We start from the raw sequence: 21,763 nt of genomic DNA, 5'->3' as shown, positions 1-21,763 counted from the left end.
CGTCCAATATGCATTTTGTATCTCTGTGGAGCAGATTATGTTGTGAGCACCAAGTGCAGTACACCAGATAAAGTGAATTGCTATGGATGTGGAAGGAGCCTTTTTGCCTTTGAATGTCTAAAAATTAGCTTTATTTGTCACACGTACATTGAAACATTGAAGCTTACAAAGTTTAAAATACATTTATTATCAAAGTATGTATACTATATGCAACCTTGAGATGTGTCTCTTTGCAGGCAGCCATAAAATATAGAAACCCAATTAAAACCATTGAATAAGACTGCACCTTCAAGATTTCAGTTCACAGTGCAAAAATGCCAGGCTGTACAGCTCACCTTTGAGAGGGAAGTTGCAGGCTATTGCTTGCAATGGTCATTTTTGAGAAAAACTGATTAATAAAGTATTTAGTAATTTTCTTTGCTGTCAGGAAGTGTTGCTGTGTTTCAGTAGCGCAATCTTAAACTGGAAAGGCATATACAGATTAGCGCATAGCTTGTGTTAACTCAAATTGACAAGGATTGTGTGTGTGTGTGTGGTTAACCCACAAATGCCATCACACTTCCGGTGCCAACATAGCATGCTCACAATTTACTAACCCTAATCTGTACCTGTTTGGAATATATGTGGAATTCAGAGCACTTGGATGAAACAAGTAGTCACGGGGCGAACAGACAAATTCCTTATAGAACTCCAATCAGTGATTGCTTCTGCTGTAAAGTGATTGAACTAACTATTATGCTACCGTGCCACTGACCTTCTTAACCTACTCCAGCATTGATCTAACCCTTGCATCTCACGTAGCCCTCCAGTTTTCTTTCATCCATGTGCCTTTCTAAGAGGCTGTTAAATGTCCTGAATATATCTGCTTCTTGCACCACCCTGGCAGGACATTCCACACACCACCACTCTCTGTAAAGACAAAGTTTTCCATTCTGAGGAACAGGCCCATGATTGATCACAGAATTGTGAACTGGAGCTCTAGATAAGCCATCTATTGGTAATTAAATTGAAACTAAGAGAGAAGATGAAAGGGATTCAGTTGTGAACAGATGGAAGAGTTCTGCAAGAAAGAGAATGGGTGCTGGGCATGGAAGGGCGAGCTAGGGTGTTTGAAGAGAACACTTTTTCTTCTGGATGCTGAGGTGAGGAAGGAGGTGGAAATTGAAAGTGAAGGTGCCTGGGGTAGAACATGAGGACAAGTAGAACCCTTTCCTTGCTGTGTTGTGGAGCAGAGCTGAGTGAAGATGTATTTGAGTGCCTTGTCATTAATGGTCATGAAGAAACTGTGGTTAGGAAATGGGAAGGTTACTTAAATATACTGATTCAATTTCAGATTCATTTATCACGTACATCGAATCATAAAGTGAAATGTGTTGTTTGTGTTAACAACGAACACAACCTGAGGATGTGCTAGGAGCAGCCTGTAACTGTTGCCACATGTTTTCGGTGCCAACATAGCGTGCCTACAATGTTCAGCAGAACAACATAAAACACACCAAAACAAAGCAAAACACCCAGCAGCAAAACAAGCCCCTCATCTCCCTCCCCACCCATCCACACCCACAGACACAGTCATAGAGAGCGACCGATCACTGGACTAACTGACGACAGGATCTCAAACTCCAGGCCTTGAACTCTTCGGTTCACCATCTCACTTGCCCTCATGCCTCCTGCTTAGACAGACATCCAATCCTGGGAATCCAGCACTGAAGTCAGCTTTAAAACATTGCTAAATCAAAGGGACTTATTGGAATAGCTACTGGTGCAGCTGAGAGTACAAACCAACCACAGAAGAATGGCAGTCATGGAGCCTCCTGGTGTGACTGAAACAGTGGAGATTTCGGCCCCTACCACCCAGCACACTTCTAGCTAATGTTCAATCACCAAAAAACCAGCAAGCCTGCCATTTCAAAGTGAGCTTGGGAACTGCTGTGCCTTTTGTATCATTGACACGTGGCTCATCCAGTTGATCCATTGATACGGCCCTGAGGGTTTCTCCATCTTTTATCATGCCCTTACAATATCTTCAGGCACTGGGAAATTGGGAAATGCAGCAATGTCTGTGTTATGATCAGGGCTTCATGGTACGTTGACATGTCTGTCTTAAGTCAGTTTTTTTTAAAGTTAGAGATACAGCACAGTAACAGTCTCTTCTGGCCCATGGAGCCTGTGCTACCCAATTACACCCAGGTGACATATTAACCTGCTGACCCATACATCTTTGGAATGTGGGAGGAAACCAGAGGAAACCTACAGTCACAGGGAAACATACAAACTCCATACAGACGTTGTTGGGAATTGAACCTTGGTCGTGGTACTGTAAAGAATTACTCTAACTGTTATGTTATCATGCCTCTGATCTGGAATTCCTATTAAAGTTTAGCCCTTTTTATTTACCAGGGGAGTTCACCTCTAGAATCTTATTGGCACTCTACATACCTTCTCAAGGTGGCATTGAATTATACTTGTGATACTTGTGATTACACAGAATGCTGGAGGAACTCAGCAGGCCAGTCAGTATCTATGGGAAAGAGTAAACAGTCAACCTTACGTGAGCAAGAAATGTCATTGCCCCTGATGTTTATGACAATAAAGTAGCCTGAATTTGGACCTTGCACTATTTTTCTGTTTTAAATGTGAGTTTGTGGTTGATGGAAAATACCCAGTTTACTCTAATAATGCACTCGGACCTTACAGTCTGAATGTTCCAAACTATTGCTAAATGAAACTGTCCTCTGATGCAAAGAAGGGAGATAGTGTTGTCTCGATCTCTTTGAATAAATATATACACACTGTGATTCATCTTTTTTCCATTGTGCCTCCAGGTGGTTGTCTAATTGTTTCTTAAGATAACTGTTGAAATGTTGATTAGGAGCTCAATGTTATTTAATGATGGAAGAAAAGCTACTGTAGTTCCTAGATGATGCAATGATTTAAATGTACATGAAGGGGAAGTACCCTTGGCTTGTGGGGAATCTTTAATCTCATATTTGGACTTCAGCCAGTTCCTGCCATTTCTCTTTAATGACTTCAAATTTCAAAGTAAATTTATGAACTAAGTATGTACGTATCACCATCTAGTAGCAGATTTGGATCATTCAATGCACTGAGTTTGTTCTGCTATTCCATCTCGACTGATTTATTATCCCCCTCATCCCCATTTTTCTTTCTCCCAGTAATCTTTGATGCTCTGATGAATCAAGAACCTACCAATCTCAGTTTTAAATATCCCTAGCAGATTCACCATCCTCTGGCTAAAGAAATTCCTCTGTTCTAAAGGGGAATTTGTATTCTGTGGCTGTGCCCTCTGGTCATTGAATCCCTGCTGTAGGAAACATGTACTCCGTGCTCTCTATCTTAGACCTTTCAATAGTTGATGGGCTTCAATGAGATCCCTGCTCACTCTTTTGAACTCCAGTGGCGACAGGTCCAGATTCATTTTCTTGCAGGTAACAAAGAAATGCAGTGTAATTAATGTAAAACTACACGCAAAGACTAACAAACAATTCATGTGCAAAAGAAGAGGAGCTCTGCAAATAGTAAACAACTAAATAAATAAATGCTGAGAATGTGAGTTAGACTCTATCGGTTTGAAGTGAATTAATATAATTTGTCTTAGTCATAGAACACTCCAGTACAGAAACGGTCCCTTCAGCCTATCTATTCCGCGCAGGACTATTAATTTGCCTAATCATGTTGACCTGCACTCAGCCCATGGCCCTGCATGCCCCTCCCATCCACGTACTTATCAAAATTTCTCTTAAAGATTGAAATTGAACCAGCATCCACCAGTTCTGCTGGCAGCTTGTTCCACACTCTCACCACCGAGTCAAGAAGATCACCCTAATGTTCCTCTTAAACATTTCACCTTACCAACGTCCTGTTCAACTTCAACATGACATCCCAACTCCAATACTCATACTTTGATTTATGAAGGTTAACATGCCAAAATCTATCTTTACAGCCACATCTACACGTGCCTCCACTTTGTGCGTTCCCAGATCCCTTTGTTCTACTTCACTCCTCAGTGCCCTACTGCTCGCCATGCAAGTCCTACCCTCGTGTCCTCCCAAATTGCGACCCATCACACTTGTCTATAATATATTCCATCAGCCATTTTTCCATCTTGTTCAGATTCCACTGCAATTTTTGATGGCCTTCCTTGCTGTCCACTACTCCGCTCAATTCAAGTTCAATGTCATTCAACCATATGCATGAATACAGCCGGACAAATATAGACAGGATACAAAACTTAGAACCGACAGCATGTACAGCAGAACATCATCGTTACAATAAAACATTAAAAAATAATAATGTAGTCCCTGAGTGTCATGGCCTGTAGATTGATGGTGCATGGATGTTATCCTGGAGACACATTTCTGCAAGAACAGCCTGAAGCAGTTCTTCATATCATGCAGTGCAGACAAATGCAACCCAGCTTGTCTTCCACTCAGTGAACATTGGAGAGCACTGACTGGAAGAGCTAGCCCCCAATCCAGCGGTGTCTCCTTCCTTGGCAGCGGCAGCAGATGGCTCCAAGGCCTGAATGAGGGCCTGGTCCACACCACAACAGAGGCCAAACAGCTCTCCTGCTGTCGGTCTCGCCAATGAGCCAGTGAATCAGACTTGCGGTGTTCTGTATTACCACCATCCGACAGGATCTTGCTCTCAAAAGCAAAACACCAAAGACAATTATTTGCACTATCATTTGAAACGCACAACGAGTTCCTAGCTGAAGCAGGCTGCAACCCGGAGCACAGGTCCAGTTTCATCGCTATGCAGCAACTTGCTAGTGGGATCGACTTGCAGTATTTGATGTTCTTGATAAATAGCAGTGTGTTGTGATCATGAAAAAGATGTAAACGGAAAACAATCACACTTTTAAATGGACTCAGAGAGGTCGCTGCATCTGAGCGCACCACCATCTTAATGGATATCTTGGCATCATCAGCAAATTTGCTGATCCAGTTTACTACATTATCATCCAGATGTTGATATAAATGACAAATAAAAATAGACCCCTGTGGCAGAGCACTGGTCTCAGCCATCCAGTCAGAGAAGCCACCATCTGCCGTCACTCTCTGGCTTTTTCCGCAAAGTCAATGTCTAATCTAATTTACTACCTCATCCTGAACGCCAAGCAACTGAACCTTCTTGACTGGCCTCCTATGTGGACTTTGTCAAAAGCCCTTGCTAAAGTCCATGTAGACAACATCCACTGCCTTCATCAACCTTCCTGGTAACTTCTTCAAAAACTGTAAGATTGGTTAGTCACCACCTACCGCACACAAAGCCATGTTGAGTATCCCTAATCAGTGCCTAACTATTCAAGTGTATCCGGTTCCTTAGAATATCTCTTAGTAGCGTACTTAAGACTAATGCCAGGCTTACCGGCCTATAATTTCCAGGGTTATTCTTAGAGCTGTTCTTAAACAACAGAACAGCATAAGCTATCCCCCAACCCTCTGGCACCTCATCCTTGGCTAAGGATAGTTTAAATATCTCCACTGGGACCCCTACAGTTTCTGCACTAGGCTCCGACATGGTCCAAGGGAACATCTTGTCAGGCCCTGGGGGTTTATTTTCCTGAGCAGATCAAACGCCCGCTCCTGTGTGATCTGTATGTGGTCCATGACTTCACTGCGGATTTGCTTCACTTGTATTGGCTGTGTCCATCTCCTGAGTAAATACAGATACAAAAAATCCATTTAAGATCTCCCTCATCTCTTTTGGCTCCATACATAGGTGACCTCTGTGATCTTTGAGATTCAATTTTCTCCTTTGCTATCCTTTTGATTTTACTATAACCTGTAGAAGCTATTCTTCACCTAGATTCTCCTTCACCTTTTCCACTTGAGAAACTTCATACCTTCTTTTAGCCTTCTCAATTTCCTCCTTAAGTGTTCTCTTGCATTTGTTATACTCCTGAAGTATGTTATATGCACATCTTCTTTTTAACCAGGTCCGCAATATCGCTCAAAAACTATGGTTCCTTAAACTCGTTATCCTTGCCTTTTATTCTGACAGGAACATACAAACTCAGTACTCTCAAAAATTCACTTTTGAAAGCCCGCTACTTACTAAGCACAGCTTTGCCAGAAATCATTCTGTCCAAATCATCATTTGCCAGGTACTTTTAGAATTTGAAATCTCAACCAGAAGACCAGACCTGCCCTTTTTCATAATTATCTTGAAGCTGATGGCATTATGATCACTGGATGCAAAGTGTTCCTTGACCCAAACTTCTGTCACTTGCCATCTCTCATTCCCCAGTAGGAGATCTTATATTGCACATTCTAGTTGGGATTTTTATGTAATGATTAAGTAAACTTCCCTGAACACATTTGCCAAACTCTATTCCATCTAATCCTTTTATAGTATGGGAGTCTTAGTCAAATGTGGAAAGTTAAAATCACCTATTATCACAACTTATGTTTCTTGCAACAGTCTGTGATTTCTCTGTAAATCCCGTAACTATTGGGTGGTCTATAATATAATCCCATGAACATGGCCATACCTTTCTTATTCCTTGGTTCTACCCATAGAGCCTCACTAGCCAAGCTCTCCTGGCTGTCTTGTCTGAGCACTGGGATATTTTCCTTGACTATTAACGCTGCCTCACCCCCTTTAATCTCTTCAGCTCCATCACATCTAAAACATAGAAAAATAGAAAACCTACAGAACAATACAGGCCCTTCAGCCCAAAATGCTGTGCTGAACATATACTTACTTTAGAAATTATCTAGGGTTACCCATAGCCCCCTATTTTTCTAAGCTCCATGTACCTATCTAGGACCCTCTTAAAAGCCTCTACCACAGTCGCCGGCAGCCCATTCCATGCACTCACCACTCTCTGCGTTTTTAAAAAAAAACTTACCCCTGATTCCCTCTGTACCTACTTCCAAGCACCTTAAAGCTGTGCCCTCTCGTGCTAGCCATTTCAGCCTTGGGGGGAAAAAAGCCTCTGACTATTCACATGATCAATGCCGCTCATCAGCTTATACACCTCTATCAGGTCACCTCTCATCCTCCATTGCTCCAAGGAGAAGAGGCCAAGTTCCCTCAACCTATTCTCATAAGGCATGCTCCCCAATCCAGGCAACATCCTTGTAAATATCCTCTGCACCCTTTCCCTCACACTTACCTAGGCTGAACTTCATCTGCCACTTCTCAGCCCAGTTTTGCATCCTATCGATGTCCCGCTGTAACCTCGGACAGACCTCCCCACTATCCACAACACCCCTAACCTTTGTGTCATCAGTAAACTTACTAACCCATCCCTTCACTCCGTCATCCAGGTCATTTATAAAAATCACAAAGAGAAGAGGTCCCAGAACAGATCCCTGAGGCACACCACTGGTCACCAACCTCCACGCAGAATTTGATCCTTCTACAACCACTCTTTGCCTTCTGTGGGCAAGCCAATTCTGGATCTACAAAGCATGGTCCCCTTGGATCCCATGCCTCCTTACTTTCTAAATAAGCCTTGCGTGGAGTACCCTATCAAATGCCTTGCTGAAATCCATATACACTACATCTGCTGCTCTACCTTTATCAAAAAATTCTGTCAGGCTAGTAAGGCACAAACTGCCTTTGACAAATCCATACTGACTATTCCTAATCATATTATGCCTCTCTAAATGTTCATAAGTCCTGCCTCTCAGAATTTTCTCCATCAACTTACCAGCCACTGATGTAAGACTTGCTAGTCTATAATTTCCTGGGCTACCTATGCTTCCTTTCTTGCATAAGGGAACAACATCTGCAACCCTCCAATCCTCCAGAACTTCTCCCATCCCCACTGATGATGCAAAGATCATTGCCAGATGCTCAGCAATCACTTCCCTCGCCTTCCACAGTAGCCTGGGTTATATCTCGTCCAGTCCCGGTGGTCTGTCCAACTTGATGCTTTCCAAAAGCTCCAGCAAGTCCTCTTTCTGAATGTCTATACGCTGAAGCTTTTTAGTGTGCTGTACGTCATTCCTACAATTGCCAAGATCCTTTTCCGTAGTGAATACTGAAGCAAAGTATTTATTATGTACCTGTGCTATCTCCTCCATTTCCATACACACTTTTCCACTGTCACACTTGATAGGTCCTATTCTCTCATGTCTTATCCCCTTACTCTTCACGTACTTGTAGAATGCCTTCAGATTTTCCTTAATCCTGTTTACCAAGGCCTTCTCAAGGCCACTTCTGGCTCTCCTAATTTCATTCTTAAGCTCCTTCCTGCTAGCCGTATACTTTTTATACTTTTCTAGATCTCTATTACTTCTGGCTCTCCTAATTTCATTCTTAAGCTCCTTCCTGCTAGCCTTATACTTTTTATACTTTTCTAGATCTCTATTATTACCTGGTTTTTTGAACCTTTCATAAGCTTTTCTTTTCCTCTTGACTAGATTTTCAACAGCCTTTGTACACCATGATTCCTGTACCCTACCATTCTTGCCCTGTCTCATTGGAATGTACTATGCAGAACACCACGCCAATATCCCCTGCCACATTTCTAACGTACATTTCCCTGAGAACATCTGTTCCCAATTTATGCTTCCAAGTTCCTGCCTGGTAGCTTCATATTTCCCCTTACTCCAGTTGTACACTTTCCTAACTTGTCTGTTCCTATCTCTCTCCAGTGCTATGGTAAAGGAGATAGAATTGTGATCACTACCTCCAAAATGCTCTCCCACTGAGAGACTTGACACCTGACGAGGTTCATTTCCCAATACCAGATCAAGTACAGTCTCTCCTCTTATAGGCTATCTACATATTGTGTCTGGAAACCTTCCTGAACACACCTGACAAACTCCACTCCATCTAAACCCCTTGCTCTAGGGAGATGCCAATCAATATTGGGGAAATTAAAATCTCCCATCATGACAACCATGTTATTATTGCACCATGTCAGAAACTGTCTCCCTATCTGCTTCTCAATGTCCCTGTTACTATTGGGTGGTCTATAAAAAACACCCAGTAGAGTTACTGACCCCTTGCTGTTCCTAACTTCCACGCACAGAGACCCAGTAGACAAACCCTTCGTGACTTCCTCCTTTTCTACGGCCGTGATAGTATCTCTGATTAACAGTGCCTCGCCCCCACCTCTTTTGCCTCCCTCCCTGTCCTTTCTGAAACATCTAAAGCCTGGCACTCTTAAGTAACCATTCTTGCCCCTGAGCCATCCAAATCTCTGTAATGGCCACAACATCATACCTCCAAGTACTGATCCTCGCTCTAAGTTCATCCGCTTTGTTCATGATGCACCATGCTTCAAAATAGACACACCTCAAACCAGCAGTCTGAGTGTATTCCTTCTCTATCACTTGCCTATCCTCCCTCTCACGCTGTCTACAAGCTTTCTCGATTTATGAGCCAACTGCCCCTTCCTCTGTCTCTTCAGTTTAGTTCCCACCCCCCAGCAATTCTAGTTTAAACTCTCCCCAATAGCCTTAGCAAACCTCTCTGCCAGGATATTGGTTCTCCTCGGGTTGAAGTGCAGCCCATCCTTTTTGTACAGGTCGTTCCTGCCCCAAAAAAGGTCCCAATGATCCAGAAATATTAATTCCTGCCCCCTGCTCCAATCCCTCAGCCATGCATCTATCCTCCACCTCACTCTATTCCTATACTCACTGTCGTGTGGCACAGGCAATAATCCCGAGCTGACTACCTTTGAGGTCCTGCTTCTCAACTTCCTTCCTAATTCCCTGTAGTCTGTTTTCAGGACCCCCTCTCTTTTCCTACCTATGTTTTTGCTACCAATATGTACCACAACCTCTGGCTGTTCACCTTCCCACTTCAGGATATTGTGGACATGATCAGAAACATCCTGGACCCTGCCACCTGGGAGGCAAACTACCATCTGTGTTTCTTTCCTGCGTCCACAGAATCACCTGTTTGACCACTTAATTATAGAGTCCCCTATCACTGCTGCCATCTTCTTCCTTTCCCTACTTTTCTGAGCCATCGAGCCAGATTTTGTTGCTTCCCCCAGGTAGGTTGTTCCCCCCCCCCCCCCAACAGTACTCAAACAGGAGTGCTTATTGTTAAAGGGGACAGCCACAGGGGTACTCTCTAGTATCTGACTCTTGCCCTTCTCTCTCCTGATAGTTATCCACTTGTCTATCTCCCGAGGCCCTGGTGTAACTATTTGCCTATATAGCTCCTCTCTATCGCCGCCTCACTTTCCCTGACCATATGAAGGTCATTGAGCTGTATCTCCAGTTCCTTAACCCGGTCCCTAAGGAGCTGCAGCTCAATGCACTTGGTGCAGGTGTGGCCATCAGGGAGGCTGGGAGTTACCCAGACATCCCATATCCGACATGCAGTATAGAACACCGGCCTCACAGACGTACTTCCTATTCCTATTCTTCACAAGTAACTTAACTTACCTCGACCCGTTATTGCCGGAGCCCTGTTGAGCCAAAGCCCTCCTACTCTGTCGCCCGCTCTATAAAGCTGCCTTCTTTTTATACTCTTCCTGCCAATCTAACTCGCGGATGTCCACACACCTGTGCAGTTGTTCTTCAGTCAACAGAGCATTGAGTTGCTGCCCTGTCCCTGCTGCAACCAAGTCTCACCAGTGGCTGCAGTGTCATAATTCCACATGCTGATCCATGCCCTAAGCTCATCTGCCCTTTTTTTTTTACCAATACTGCTTGCATTGAAGTACTCACAACTCTGAACATTTATGTAGGCTTAATAGCATCTTTTGCCACACCATTCCATATTTCATCATGTGGTGTGGTTCCCATGTCCCTGCAACTCTAGTTTAACCCCCTTCCCCCCCATGTAAGTTTAACAAATCTTCCCACAGAGATATTAATCCCACTCCAGTTCAGGTGAAAACCATCTGGTTTGCACAGGTCCTTGAAGCCCTCCCTCATGTACCATTTCCTTAGATGTTAATCTTTCTGATCTTCTTATTTCTGGCCTCACCAGCAGGTGGTACATGCACCAGTCCTGAGATATCAACCCTGGAAATTCTGTCATTTAACATCACCTGACGCCCTGAACTCGTGTTGCAAGGCATCATCAGTCTTCCTACCTCCGTTGATGTAGACCACACCATCACAACGTTATCCCACTTAAGAATGCTGTGGACTCACCTTAGACTGACCTTTGCACCCAGGAGACAACATACCATCTGCAAATCTTGTTTTTGTCCACCAAACTGCTGTCTATTCCCTTAATCAATGAATCCCTTGGCATTACAGCATGCCTCTTCTCCCCCTTCCCTTTTGAGCCACAGAGTCTGACTCCATGCCAGAGACCTGACTGCTGTGACTTTTCTCTGCATGGTCATCACCCTCAACAATATCCAAAGTGGTATGACTGTTACAATCATAGTCATACTTTATTGATCCCAGGGGAAATTGGTTTTCGTTACAGTTGCACCATAAATAATAAATAGTAATAAAGCCATAAATAGTTAAATAGTAATATGTAAATTATGCCAGGAAATAAGTCCAGGACCAGCCTATTGGCTCAGGGTGTCTGACCCTCCAAGGGAGGAGTTGTAAAGTTTGATGGCCGCAGGCAGGAATGACTTCCTGTGATGCTCTGTGTTGCATCTCGGTGGAATGAGTCTGGCTGAATGTCTCCTGTGCTCAACCAGTACATTATGTAGTGGATGGGAGACATTGTCCAAGATGGCATGCAACTTGGACAGCATCCTCTTTTCAGACGCCACCATCAGAGAGTCCAGTTCCATCCCCACAACATTACTGGCCTCTTATTAAGAGGAATGGCCACAGGGTTTTTCTGCACTGATTGCCATCCCCTTTCGCTCTCCTGATGGTCACCCAGTTTTTTGTGTCTTGCACCATGGATGTAACTACTTTCCTCTATTGCCTGTCAATCAACCCCTCAGCACTCTGAATGATCCAGAGTTCATCCAGCTCCAGCTCCAATTCCTTAACACAATCGGAAAGAAGCTGTAGCTGGCCAGGTGTAGTCATCAGGGACACTGGAGATCTTCCTGCCTTTCCACATCCTACAAGAGGAGCATTCCACTATCCTGCACTTCCCCACTGCTCTAACTGTGTAATAATAAAGAAAAATAATTAACCAGGGAAAAAACATCTTACCTGTCCTCTAACATCTGCCTCTCCTCGCTGAAGCCTCTGTGAGCCAAAGCCTGAACTTCTCACTCTAACACTGATCCAGTCACACAATAGCCACTCTGCTTAAACCCAACTTCTCTTATAGACCTTTGCCAAGTGCCTAATTATGCAAAATCCATCTTCTCCACAGGAACTGTGGTGTGCAGAATATCCCATCTGTCCCTGCTCTCTTCTGTTGAAATTTTGTTCTTTATAACTGAATCCTGACGTGTTTTGATTGACTCACACAAAATGCTGGAGGAACTTAGCAGGCCAGGCAACATCTATGGGAAAAAAAGTACAGTCAACGTTTTGGGCCGAAACTCTTCAGCAGGACGAGGTCGACTGTACTTTTTTCCGTAGATGCTGCCTGGCCTGCTGAGTTCCTCCAGCATTTTGTGTGTGTGGCTTGCATTTCCAGCATCTGCAGATTTTCTTCTATGTGTTTTGATTGTGTATTATTGTTGGATTTATGACAACTATTTGTTTTTAATACAGATATCCCGATGTCAGTTGGAATTATTGACCCCAGAACTAATCCAGCTCAGTTGAATACTATTGAATTCTTATGGGACCCAACTAAACGCACTTCCGCTTTTATTCAGGTTTGTGTAGTTGGCTTCCTGTTTTAAAAGTTGTAATTAACGAGTGTAAATAATGATGTTACAGCTTGTCGAGGGTGGTGGGCTGGAGATAAATATCTACCAAAGGAGGCGTAAGGCATTCCTTCCCTCTGCTAGCCTGCAGTTCACCCTTGGGCAGGGTGTAGCACCTCCTTGGCCCTGCTGAGCAGGGTCACATGAAACCGCGGGAGCAGGTGGTGGATGTTTGTATGAGCAGCTGGTGCACATCTCAAGTCCTGGTTATGCAACCACTGACGCTGGGCAGACACTCTCTGCAGAGCATTGATAATGGCTGGGTTCACATGACTTGTAAATACACTGTCCGGAAGAAGGCAGCGACGAACCACTTCCATAGAAGAATTTGCCAAGAACAATCATGGTCAAGACCATGATTGCCTAGGTCATATGAAATGGCACAATGGTGATGATGATACATGAGAGTGGTGATCTGATGTTTGATCTCTGATTGTACCTTATTGTTTTGTGAATAATGTTTGATATTACACAAAAACATTTGTGTGGTTAGACCAGTTTCACTGTTGCTCGCTGTAACTTATCAATAAATGTATAAAATGCTTTATCTTGTGGTGTGGTTATTTTTACAGTATAGTTTTAAACCTAGGAATTCTGACTGTTCTTTCAGGTACATTGCATTAGCACAGAATTTACGCCCAGAAAGCACGGGGGTGAGAAGGGAGTTCCATTCAGGATTCAGATAGACACATTCAAGCAAAATGAAACTGGAGAGTACACAGATCATCTTCATTCAGCCAGCTGCCAAATAAAAGTTTTTAAGGTATTGTCTATAGATTTATTTTACATTTAAGGTGCCTCTGCTTTTGCTACATCTTGAAGATGTTACAGCTGCTTTAGTTTTCTTGTACTGCAGAACACACAGTAAGTACATTTGTCAGATGATAAGTTTGTGCAAACTTATCATAAATCCAAAGTCCTGAGGGTTTAGAAGCCTTGATGATACAATTTGAAACAAATTCTTATTTCGTGGTGTATATTTATTGGTCTGAATTTTGCAATTCAGAAAGGAGCCACCAAAGTCCATGCTTGAGTGAATTAAGTTCTGGGCTGAAAATGCAGAACTTGCAGACAGATTGAATTGACCCTCTCATATCCCCTTTGCCAATCACCTGTCCAGCTCTTGGCTCCATCCCTTCCCCTCCTGTCTTCTCCTATCATTTTGGATCTCCCCCTCCCCCTCCCCCTCCCACTTTCAAACCTCTTACTAACTTTTCCTTCAGTTAGTCCTGACGAAGGGTCCCGGCCTGAAACGTTGACTGTACCTCTTCCTGGAGATGCTGCCTGGCCTGCTGCGTTCACCAGCAACTTTGAATTGATGATGGGGGTTGGGAACAGAGGGTCGCTGAATCTTTGTCTGCGTTCCATAGTTAGATTTCACATTGAAGACACAGACGGGATCTATGTTTGGTTGGAGGGAGGTGTTGGTGGTCAATCTCTAGAATCAGACCTGGCATGGGATGTGAGATTCCATTGATTACAAAAGGAATTCCAAACCTGTAAGCTAAGAGGCAAGTGCAGAGGTGAGTTTTTCCCCATTATTTTGCTTTAGGTTAAATCATTCCCTAGCATTTTAAGTTAACTTTATTTACATGACTTCAATTTTATTTGTTCCAGGACAGATTTTACTATTTAAAATCGGACAGATTTACCTGCTCCACTCCCATCTTTGCTTTCTGTCAAAGATTGACAGTACGGGACAGGAGAACCCCTGCTGTCTGACACCCAATCTTCATTCTCATGCCTCTGTCCAACTCGAGGTGGGGGTGGTCAGTGAAATTGGCCCTTTCTCTGGCCAAGGTAAATGTGAGTTCAGTCGCGGCCCTTGCTGACAATCGTGCCCTTGTAGAATACCTGATGAAGAAATGTGTCTTTTAAAAGTTTTCGTGAGTTTCATGCATCTGCTGTAATCAAATGTTTGTGGTGATTGGCATTCTGTTTATTTCCAAGATGAAATTTTTCAGTGAAGTGGAAAAGTAGGCAAGCTAAAATCCCCTATTGCATACCTCAAGATATTCTTTTGATCTTTATGTTGGTGCATTAAAAGGTGATCATACAAGATAAAGAATCGATCTTCAATGGCCTGAAGCTCTGCGGCGCATGTATTATGGAAACATAGTCATTTTATATCATGATAGCTTGATGTGGGGCTCTATTTGTTGATACTAGGATTTTTTTTCTTCTTCAGCATTTTGGCAGTTTTCTACCTTCTCTTGTCTGTTGTGGAATTTGTTACCACAGACCACTGTGGAGGATAAGTCATTGGGAATATTTAAAGCAGAAGGTGACCGGTTCTTGATTTGCAAGAGCATCAAAGGTTACGGGAGAAGGCAGAGGAATGGGGTTAGAGGAATAATAAATCGGCCATGGTGGAATTGCAGAGCGGACTTGATGGGCGAAACAGTCCACAGTCGGGGCACAGTCTGATGTGATGGAGTTGGATCCTCCACAGTCTGCTGGAGTTGAATGATCACTCCCAACTATGATTCCATTTGATGTCATGTCAGTGCTGGGGAAAAAAAAAATTCGGATTTTGTATTAGGGGCCCTCAACCTGTTTTTACATACCAGTTATATCTGAATTTGATTAGTTCATTTACTGTTCTGCTGGTACATATGATCCTGTAGCATCTGGGTCCATCAGTAACTGCCACTGCCTCGAGGCCCCAAGGCCCCAGGCAGCCATGTTGAACCCTGTACTGTGCTGCTGTCTGTCAGGAGTTTACAAATGTTCCCTGTGAACGCATGGATATCCTCTGGCTGCTCTGGTCTTTCCCCCCACATCTTAAAGGCGTGTGTGACAGAGAGTAATTGGCTGCTGTAGGTTGCCCCTAGTGTGTAGATAAATGCCAGAATCTGGGGAGATTTAGGCCGTAAAACATAGGGAGCAGAATCAGGCCTTTCAGCTGAATGTATCTGCTCTGCCATTTGGTAGTGGCTGATTTATTATATCTCTCAACCCCATTCTCCTGCCCATCTCCCCATAACCTTTGCTGCCCTTACAAATCAATCTATTAACCTCCGCTTTAATTATGACTAATGACTTGTCCTCCATGGCTGTCAGTGATAATGAATTCCATGGATTTACCACCCCCTCGCAAAAGAAATTCCTCCTTATCACTGTTCTAAAGGGACACCCTTGTATTCTGAGGCTGTGCCTCAGATGGGGATGTTGGAAGAATTTTTAAAAATGGGATTAAAGTGGGGTAATTGGAAAGGAATAGTTGATGGATTTGGTAGGCTGAAAGGCCTGATCCTGTACTGTAACGCTGTGGCTGCCTGAGTATAATTGGGGTAACTGGGACTTCGTAGCAGTCTCTAAGTTCTCTACCTCATTTTTCAGTTACAGGACTAATGCTTTTCTATTTTTCCAGCCAAAAGGAGCAGACAGAAAACAGAAAACAGACAGAGAAAAAATGGAGAAACGCACTCCTCAAGAGAAAGAAAAGTATCAGCCTTCATATGAAACAACTATCTTGACTGAGGTAAAATACAGGAAATTATAGGTTAAGGAGGAACAGTGAGAATGCAGGTAGTGCAAATGCATTTTCTCTTAAATTTGGAATAAACAATGCATCATAATTCTGACCATCTAAACTATTGACTTCTGTGAAAGTGTTTCAAAAATGCATTGTTACTGTTATCTTTTTGCTTTTTATTTTATTTTACCACCTCCATTTCATGCAATTTTGTGTTCAGATTGTTAAATTTATTTGATTTCATTGCTCTGAAGAATGCAGCAAATCTTAACCAAGCATGGCAATATAATAAGCTCATGTAGAAAGGTTACAAAAAAGCATTTTATTATGTGCTAGTTACCCTTTCTGTGGACACTACAGGAAGTTCCGAAAAATTGAGCATATCTTTCAAGGTTTTTAGACCCTAAAACCATAATGCATAGGTGCCATTCAGCCCATCGAGTCCACTCCGCCATTTCATCAGGGCTGATTTATAATCCCCCTCGACCCCTGCCTTTTCCCTGTAACCTTTGATGCCATTACTAACCAAGAACCTATCGCCCTCTGGTTTAAATATACCCAATGACTTGGCCTCCACAGCCACCTGTGGTAATGAATCACTCAGATTCACCATGCTCTGACTAAAGAAATTCCTTCCCATCTCTGTTATAAAGGGACATCCTTGTATTATCGGGCTTTGCCCTCTAGTCCTAGACATCCGCACTACAGGAAGCACCCTTTCAGTGTCCACTCTATCTAGGTCTTTCAATATTTCATAGATTTCAATGAGATCTCCTCCCCTTCATTTTTATAAATTCCTGCGAGTGTAGGGTAATAGAACATGACAATACAGAAACAGGAACTTTAACCCAACTGTTCTGTGCTGATCTGTTAATCTGCCTAGTCCCATCAAACTGCACCCAGACCAGAGCCTGCTATACCCCTCTCATCCATGTACCTATCTAAATTTCTCTTAAATGTTGAAATCCACATCCACAACTTCCACTGGTAGCTTGTTCCACATCCTCACCACTGAGTAGATAAGGAGTACCCCTTTATGTTCCCCTTAAAGCATTTCACCTTTCATCCTTAGCATGTGACCTCTACTTCTATATTCACCTAACTTTAGAGGAAAAAGTCTGTTTGCATTTACTCTATCTGTGCCCCTCATAATTCTGTGTACCTCTATCAAATCTCCTCACGTTCTTCTATGCCCTAGGAATTAAAGTCCTAACTTATTCAATCTTCCCATATAACTCAGGTCCTCAGGACAGATTTAAATTTTTTCAGCATTCTTTCAATTGACATCTTCCTTGTAGGTAGGTGAACAAAACTGTACACAATACTCCAAATTAGGTCTCAGCAACATCTTGTACAACTTCAACATAACATGCCAAATCTGGCACTTAATACTTTGATTTATGAAGGCCAATGTGCCAAATGTTTTCTTTATGACCCTATCTAGTTGTGACGTCACTTTTAAGGAATTGTGGATCTGTATTCCCAGATCCCTCTGTTCTACCACACTCCTCAGTGCCCTACTACTCACCGTGCAAGTCCTACTCTGGTTTTCTTCACCATCTCTGCTAGAACAGCCTCATGCCTTCTTTTAGCCCTTCAGATTTCCTTCTTAAATGTTCTCTTGCATTTCTTATATTTCTCAAGTACTCATTTGCTCCTTCCTGCCTATACATGCTACACACCTTTTTCTTGAATCAATACCTCTTGAAGGCAAATATTCTGTAAAGCTGTTATCCTGCCTTTTATTCTGACAGGAACATATAAACTCTTTATTCCCAAAATTTCACTTTTCACCATGTTTCACTAAAATTTCTCTCAGGCCTCCCATTTACCTATTACACCTTTGCCAGAAAATAACCTGACCCAGTCCATACTTGCCAGATACTTTCTGATGCCACCAACATAGGCCTATCTCCATTTTAGAATTTCAGCCCAAGCACCAGACTTATCTTTTTCCACAATTACCTTGAAACTAATGACATTATGATCACTAGATGGCTGTCACCTGCCCTGTCTCATTCCCTAATAGGAGATCTAGTATCACACCCTCACTAGATGGGATTTCGAAGTACTGATTAAAGAAACTTTCCTGAGCACTTTTGATAACCTTGTGTTTCTTGCAACAGTCTGTAATCTCTACAAATTTGCTCCTCTAAGTTTCATGGAGTACTGGATGGACATTAACATGGTTATCACTTTCTATTCCCCAGTTCTTTGTACAGCCTCAGTAGACAAGTTCTTCTGTTGTCGTGTCTGTGCACTACTGTGACAATTTTCCTGACTAGTAATGCCACCCACCTCCTTTAATCTCTTCCACTCTGTCACTTCTGAAACAAGGGAACCCTGAACATTGAGCTGCTACTCATGCAGTCAAGCCTCACTATTGGCTACAATGTCAGAATTCCACAAGAGGATCTATATACTAAGTTCATCTGCCTTTCTTACAATACTTCTTGCATTGAAATATGCATAACTCTGAACATTAGTCCAACCATGCTGAAACTTTCGATCCCTGACTTTGTATGTAGGCTTAACAGCATCTTTCACCACACCACTGCACTAATTGCTCTGGCGTTCTGGTTCCAATCTCTGGAACTCTAGTTTAAACCCCCGCATGTAGGACAAGGAAATCTTCTCACAGGGATGTTGGTCCCCTGTCAGTTCAGATGCAAACCGACTTATCTGTACAGGTCCCACCTTTCCTCCAAGAGAGCCCAGTGATTCAAAAAATCTGAAGCCCTCCCTCCTGCATCATCTCCTTAGATGTTAATCTGTATGATCTTTCAATTTCTGGCCTCATCTGCTCGTGTAGCAATCCTGAGATCTCAATCTTGGTGGTCATGTCCTTTAATTTAACACTTAACTCCTTGAACTTGCTTTACAGAACCTCATCACCCATCCTACCCATGTCATTGGTATTGATGTGGACCATGGCCTCTAGCTGCCCTGCCTGACCAATGCCTTATAATGTCTCAGCTTTTGCCTTTATTCACAATCTAATCCTTCAGTATAACATCTTGAGTGGAGTTACGTATCCTAGAATCAGTGGTGTTTAGTTGTAGGTGATTTATTTTTCTCTGGAAGATATTCTATCCTAGACCTTCAGAATAATTTATTTAGTCAATACATTTATTCCGTGCTGAGCTTTTCCTCATGTTGGTAAAAGGGTTTATTGCACATGCTGTCTCTCATTCTTAGGCGTAATTTCACGGTTATCTTTTCTGAGACTCCTTTATCAAGCTAACATTCCCCTTGTCTGCAGGTGCAGATTAATAATATCTTTAGTACTGAAAACCCGGGAGACCTTGCACAATTAGCTGTTCTGTCATTATTGCCTCGATTACAGTACTTACTGTGGAGGCCACTGCGGCTGATGCAGATAACTATAATATGATGGAAAGTCTGGTTCAATTCTTCCCCTCCCAAAAACAAAACCAGCAAAGTTAACGTCGTGGCTAATTTCATATTAAATATAGCAGATTTTAGCACATTTCAAATTATTCAGGGCATGTTTTTCTTTAAAGTATGTAAGTGCCTTCAAGTTTCTGGACATGTTTAAACAAAAACCCTTGGGGAAAACCATTAAAAATCAAATTACCTTGTTGGGTTAGACCTTATGATGCAACATGACTGATCTTCTTTTATGTTTATGAATACCTGTTGTGTCTCCTCATAACTGGAAGCTTTAATTTCTTCAGCTGCCTTTTAGTGTATTGATCTTTGTTGGTCCACTAATTTGTTTTTACAAATGATTATGTTTCTTTCAGGAAAACACTGTTAGTAGTGTGTGATTAAAATAACTTACTTTGACCTGAAGCTAAGTGCCTTGACTTTCAACCTCCAACATGGAAAAATAACTTGGTGATCATAGCTTCACAGTGCCAGTGTGCTTCAGTGAACAGTTAATATTCACACACTAATTGATCTCCTATTCCTTATTCATTGGACATTCGTTAGTTGTATATCTTTTATTTCCTGACCTTGCACCTATTACAGAATCCCTGAATACACAGTAAAATTGTTTCTGCCTAGCATTATCCCATAAATGGATCAAAAGTTTCTTGTGTTCAACTCTTTATTCTGATCACATGGCCACCTGGTTTTAACGTTAATTGTGCATTTTTGCGAATGTACTAAATTTTGCGATGCTGCTGACTTTTTTTGATGAAGGCAGTTTTTTGGGGTTTGGGAAAGAAAATCCAATTTGCACCATTTTTATTAGTGTTTCTGACTACAGTGAAACACACTTAACACAATTATGTTTTTGTTTTGTTCTCCTCATTTGTTCATCCCACATGTTTTCATTTGCCAAATTTCATTTCACTTCACTGATTTGTATTTGGAATTTTGTTTTCACTCTAATTATACAATTTTTTTCCTTTACCTTAAATGTATGATAGTACAAATAACCTTCAGTGTTGTGTATTTCAGGATAGCAGTGCCCGATTTGTTCTAATTGAATTCTTATGCTGTCACTGGTGTCCGAGCTACACCCTACAAATATGTTCATCCATTTGACTGTACCTGAAATAAGTCAGTTTTGGCAGGGTGCACTCAACCGTTTTGGAGCTATTGGCAGTAATTGGCCTCTTTATTAACATTAGTTGTCAGAAATTTTCAGTCAATCGGACTGAAGGTTTGCATGCTTGATGTTAATGCAATACAGTGTAGTTTTCTTTCTCTTCAACATTCATTGACTTGGAGTTGGAGGGGTGACTAGACAATTGAAGCTTCTGGATTGGGTAAATGCATTTCCTCAAGTGAATAAAGGCGATATAAATGACTTTATTGCATGCTAAGTGATGTAAAGGTGCTGGAATTTTCCCAAAACTTGCATTTGTTAGGTTTCCATAGCTGCATGGACTGTGTTCCAGTTGTCAGTGTTGCGTGAAGTATGAGGAAATCCTTTTGAAATAACTCCAAATTTCTTACTAGTCAGGCTGATGTTGTCTGTTCCATTCTGAAGGAGGAAGCTTTCCATTTGTGATTATTTTAAGGTTATTCAAATTCAAGTATCTAGTAAATGTGTAGCATTGAAATTAAAAGTTTTGAAATTGGAAGTTCATTTTGGCTTGCAAGAGTACTTTTGAATAGGTGAGCCAAAAAACATTACTTGGTCTCCATCTCCAGTTATGTTTTAACCATTAATTAATGTGCATAGGTGTGGCTTTGGTAGGTATTTAGTGGTTGTGTGCTTTGAATTACTTTGAGAAAGCAAGTTTGCCTCATAAAAGCTGAACTCCTGGGCTAAATTTGAATGCTTTGGCCGGTACTGTTTTGTATTGGCAGCACACGCAGTACACTTTATCTATAGAACTCTCAAAGTCAGCTGCAGGCCCCATTTTGAATTTTTACTGGCAAATATATCTCGATGCTTCAAGGAATCCATCACTGATGGATGACCATGATCTGTTTTCCAGATCCCCTTTGTCAGGTGATTCTGCTGTGCAGTGTTCTAGTTGAGAGCAGTTTGCACAGATGTACCTTGTTTTATTTTATATATATTTACTGAGCTACAGCATGGAATAGGCCCT

General features: G+C 42.2%; 1 protein-coding gene across 6 annotated transcripts in view; it reads left to right on the top strand.

Annotated features, from left to right (window-relative positions):
- The window catches only part of LOC140194927 (upstream-binding protein 1-like), a 107,618-nt gene that overhangs the window by 47,747 nt on the left and 38,108 nt on the right, over positions 1-21,763 (top strand). For all 6 annotated transcript variants that reach the window (XM_072252342.1, XM_072252361.1, XM_072252352.1 and 3 more), the window contains exons 5-7: positions 12,594-12,700; positions 13,362-13,514; positions 16,125-16,235. In XM_072252342.1, the coding sequence (XP_072108443.1) occupies positions 12,594-12,700; positions 13,362-13,514; positions 16,125-16,235 (371 nt within the window). The remainder of the gene's footprint in view (positions 1-12,593; positions 12,701-13,361; positions 13,515-16,124; positions 16,236-21,763) is intronic.

Source organism: Mobula birostris, chromosome 1 (genome assembly GCF_030028105.1).
Source record: "Mobula birostris isolate sMobBir1 chromosome 1, sMobBir1.hap1, whole genome shotgun sequence".
In the NCBI taxonomy this organism is placed as follows: Eukaryota; Metazoa; Chordata; class Chondrichthyes; order Myliobatiformes; family Myliobatidae; genus Mobula; species Mobula birostris.
Note: the sequence above shows the minus strand (reverse complement) of the source record. Positions and strands in the feature narration are given on the sequence as shown.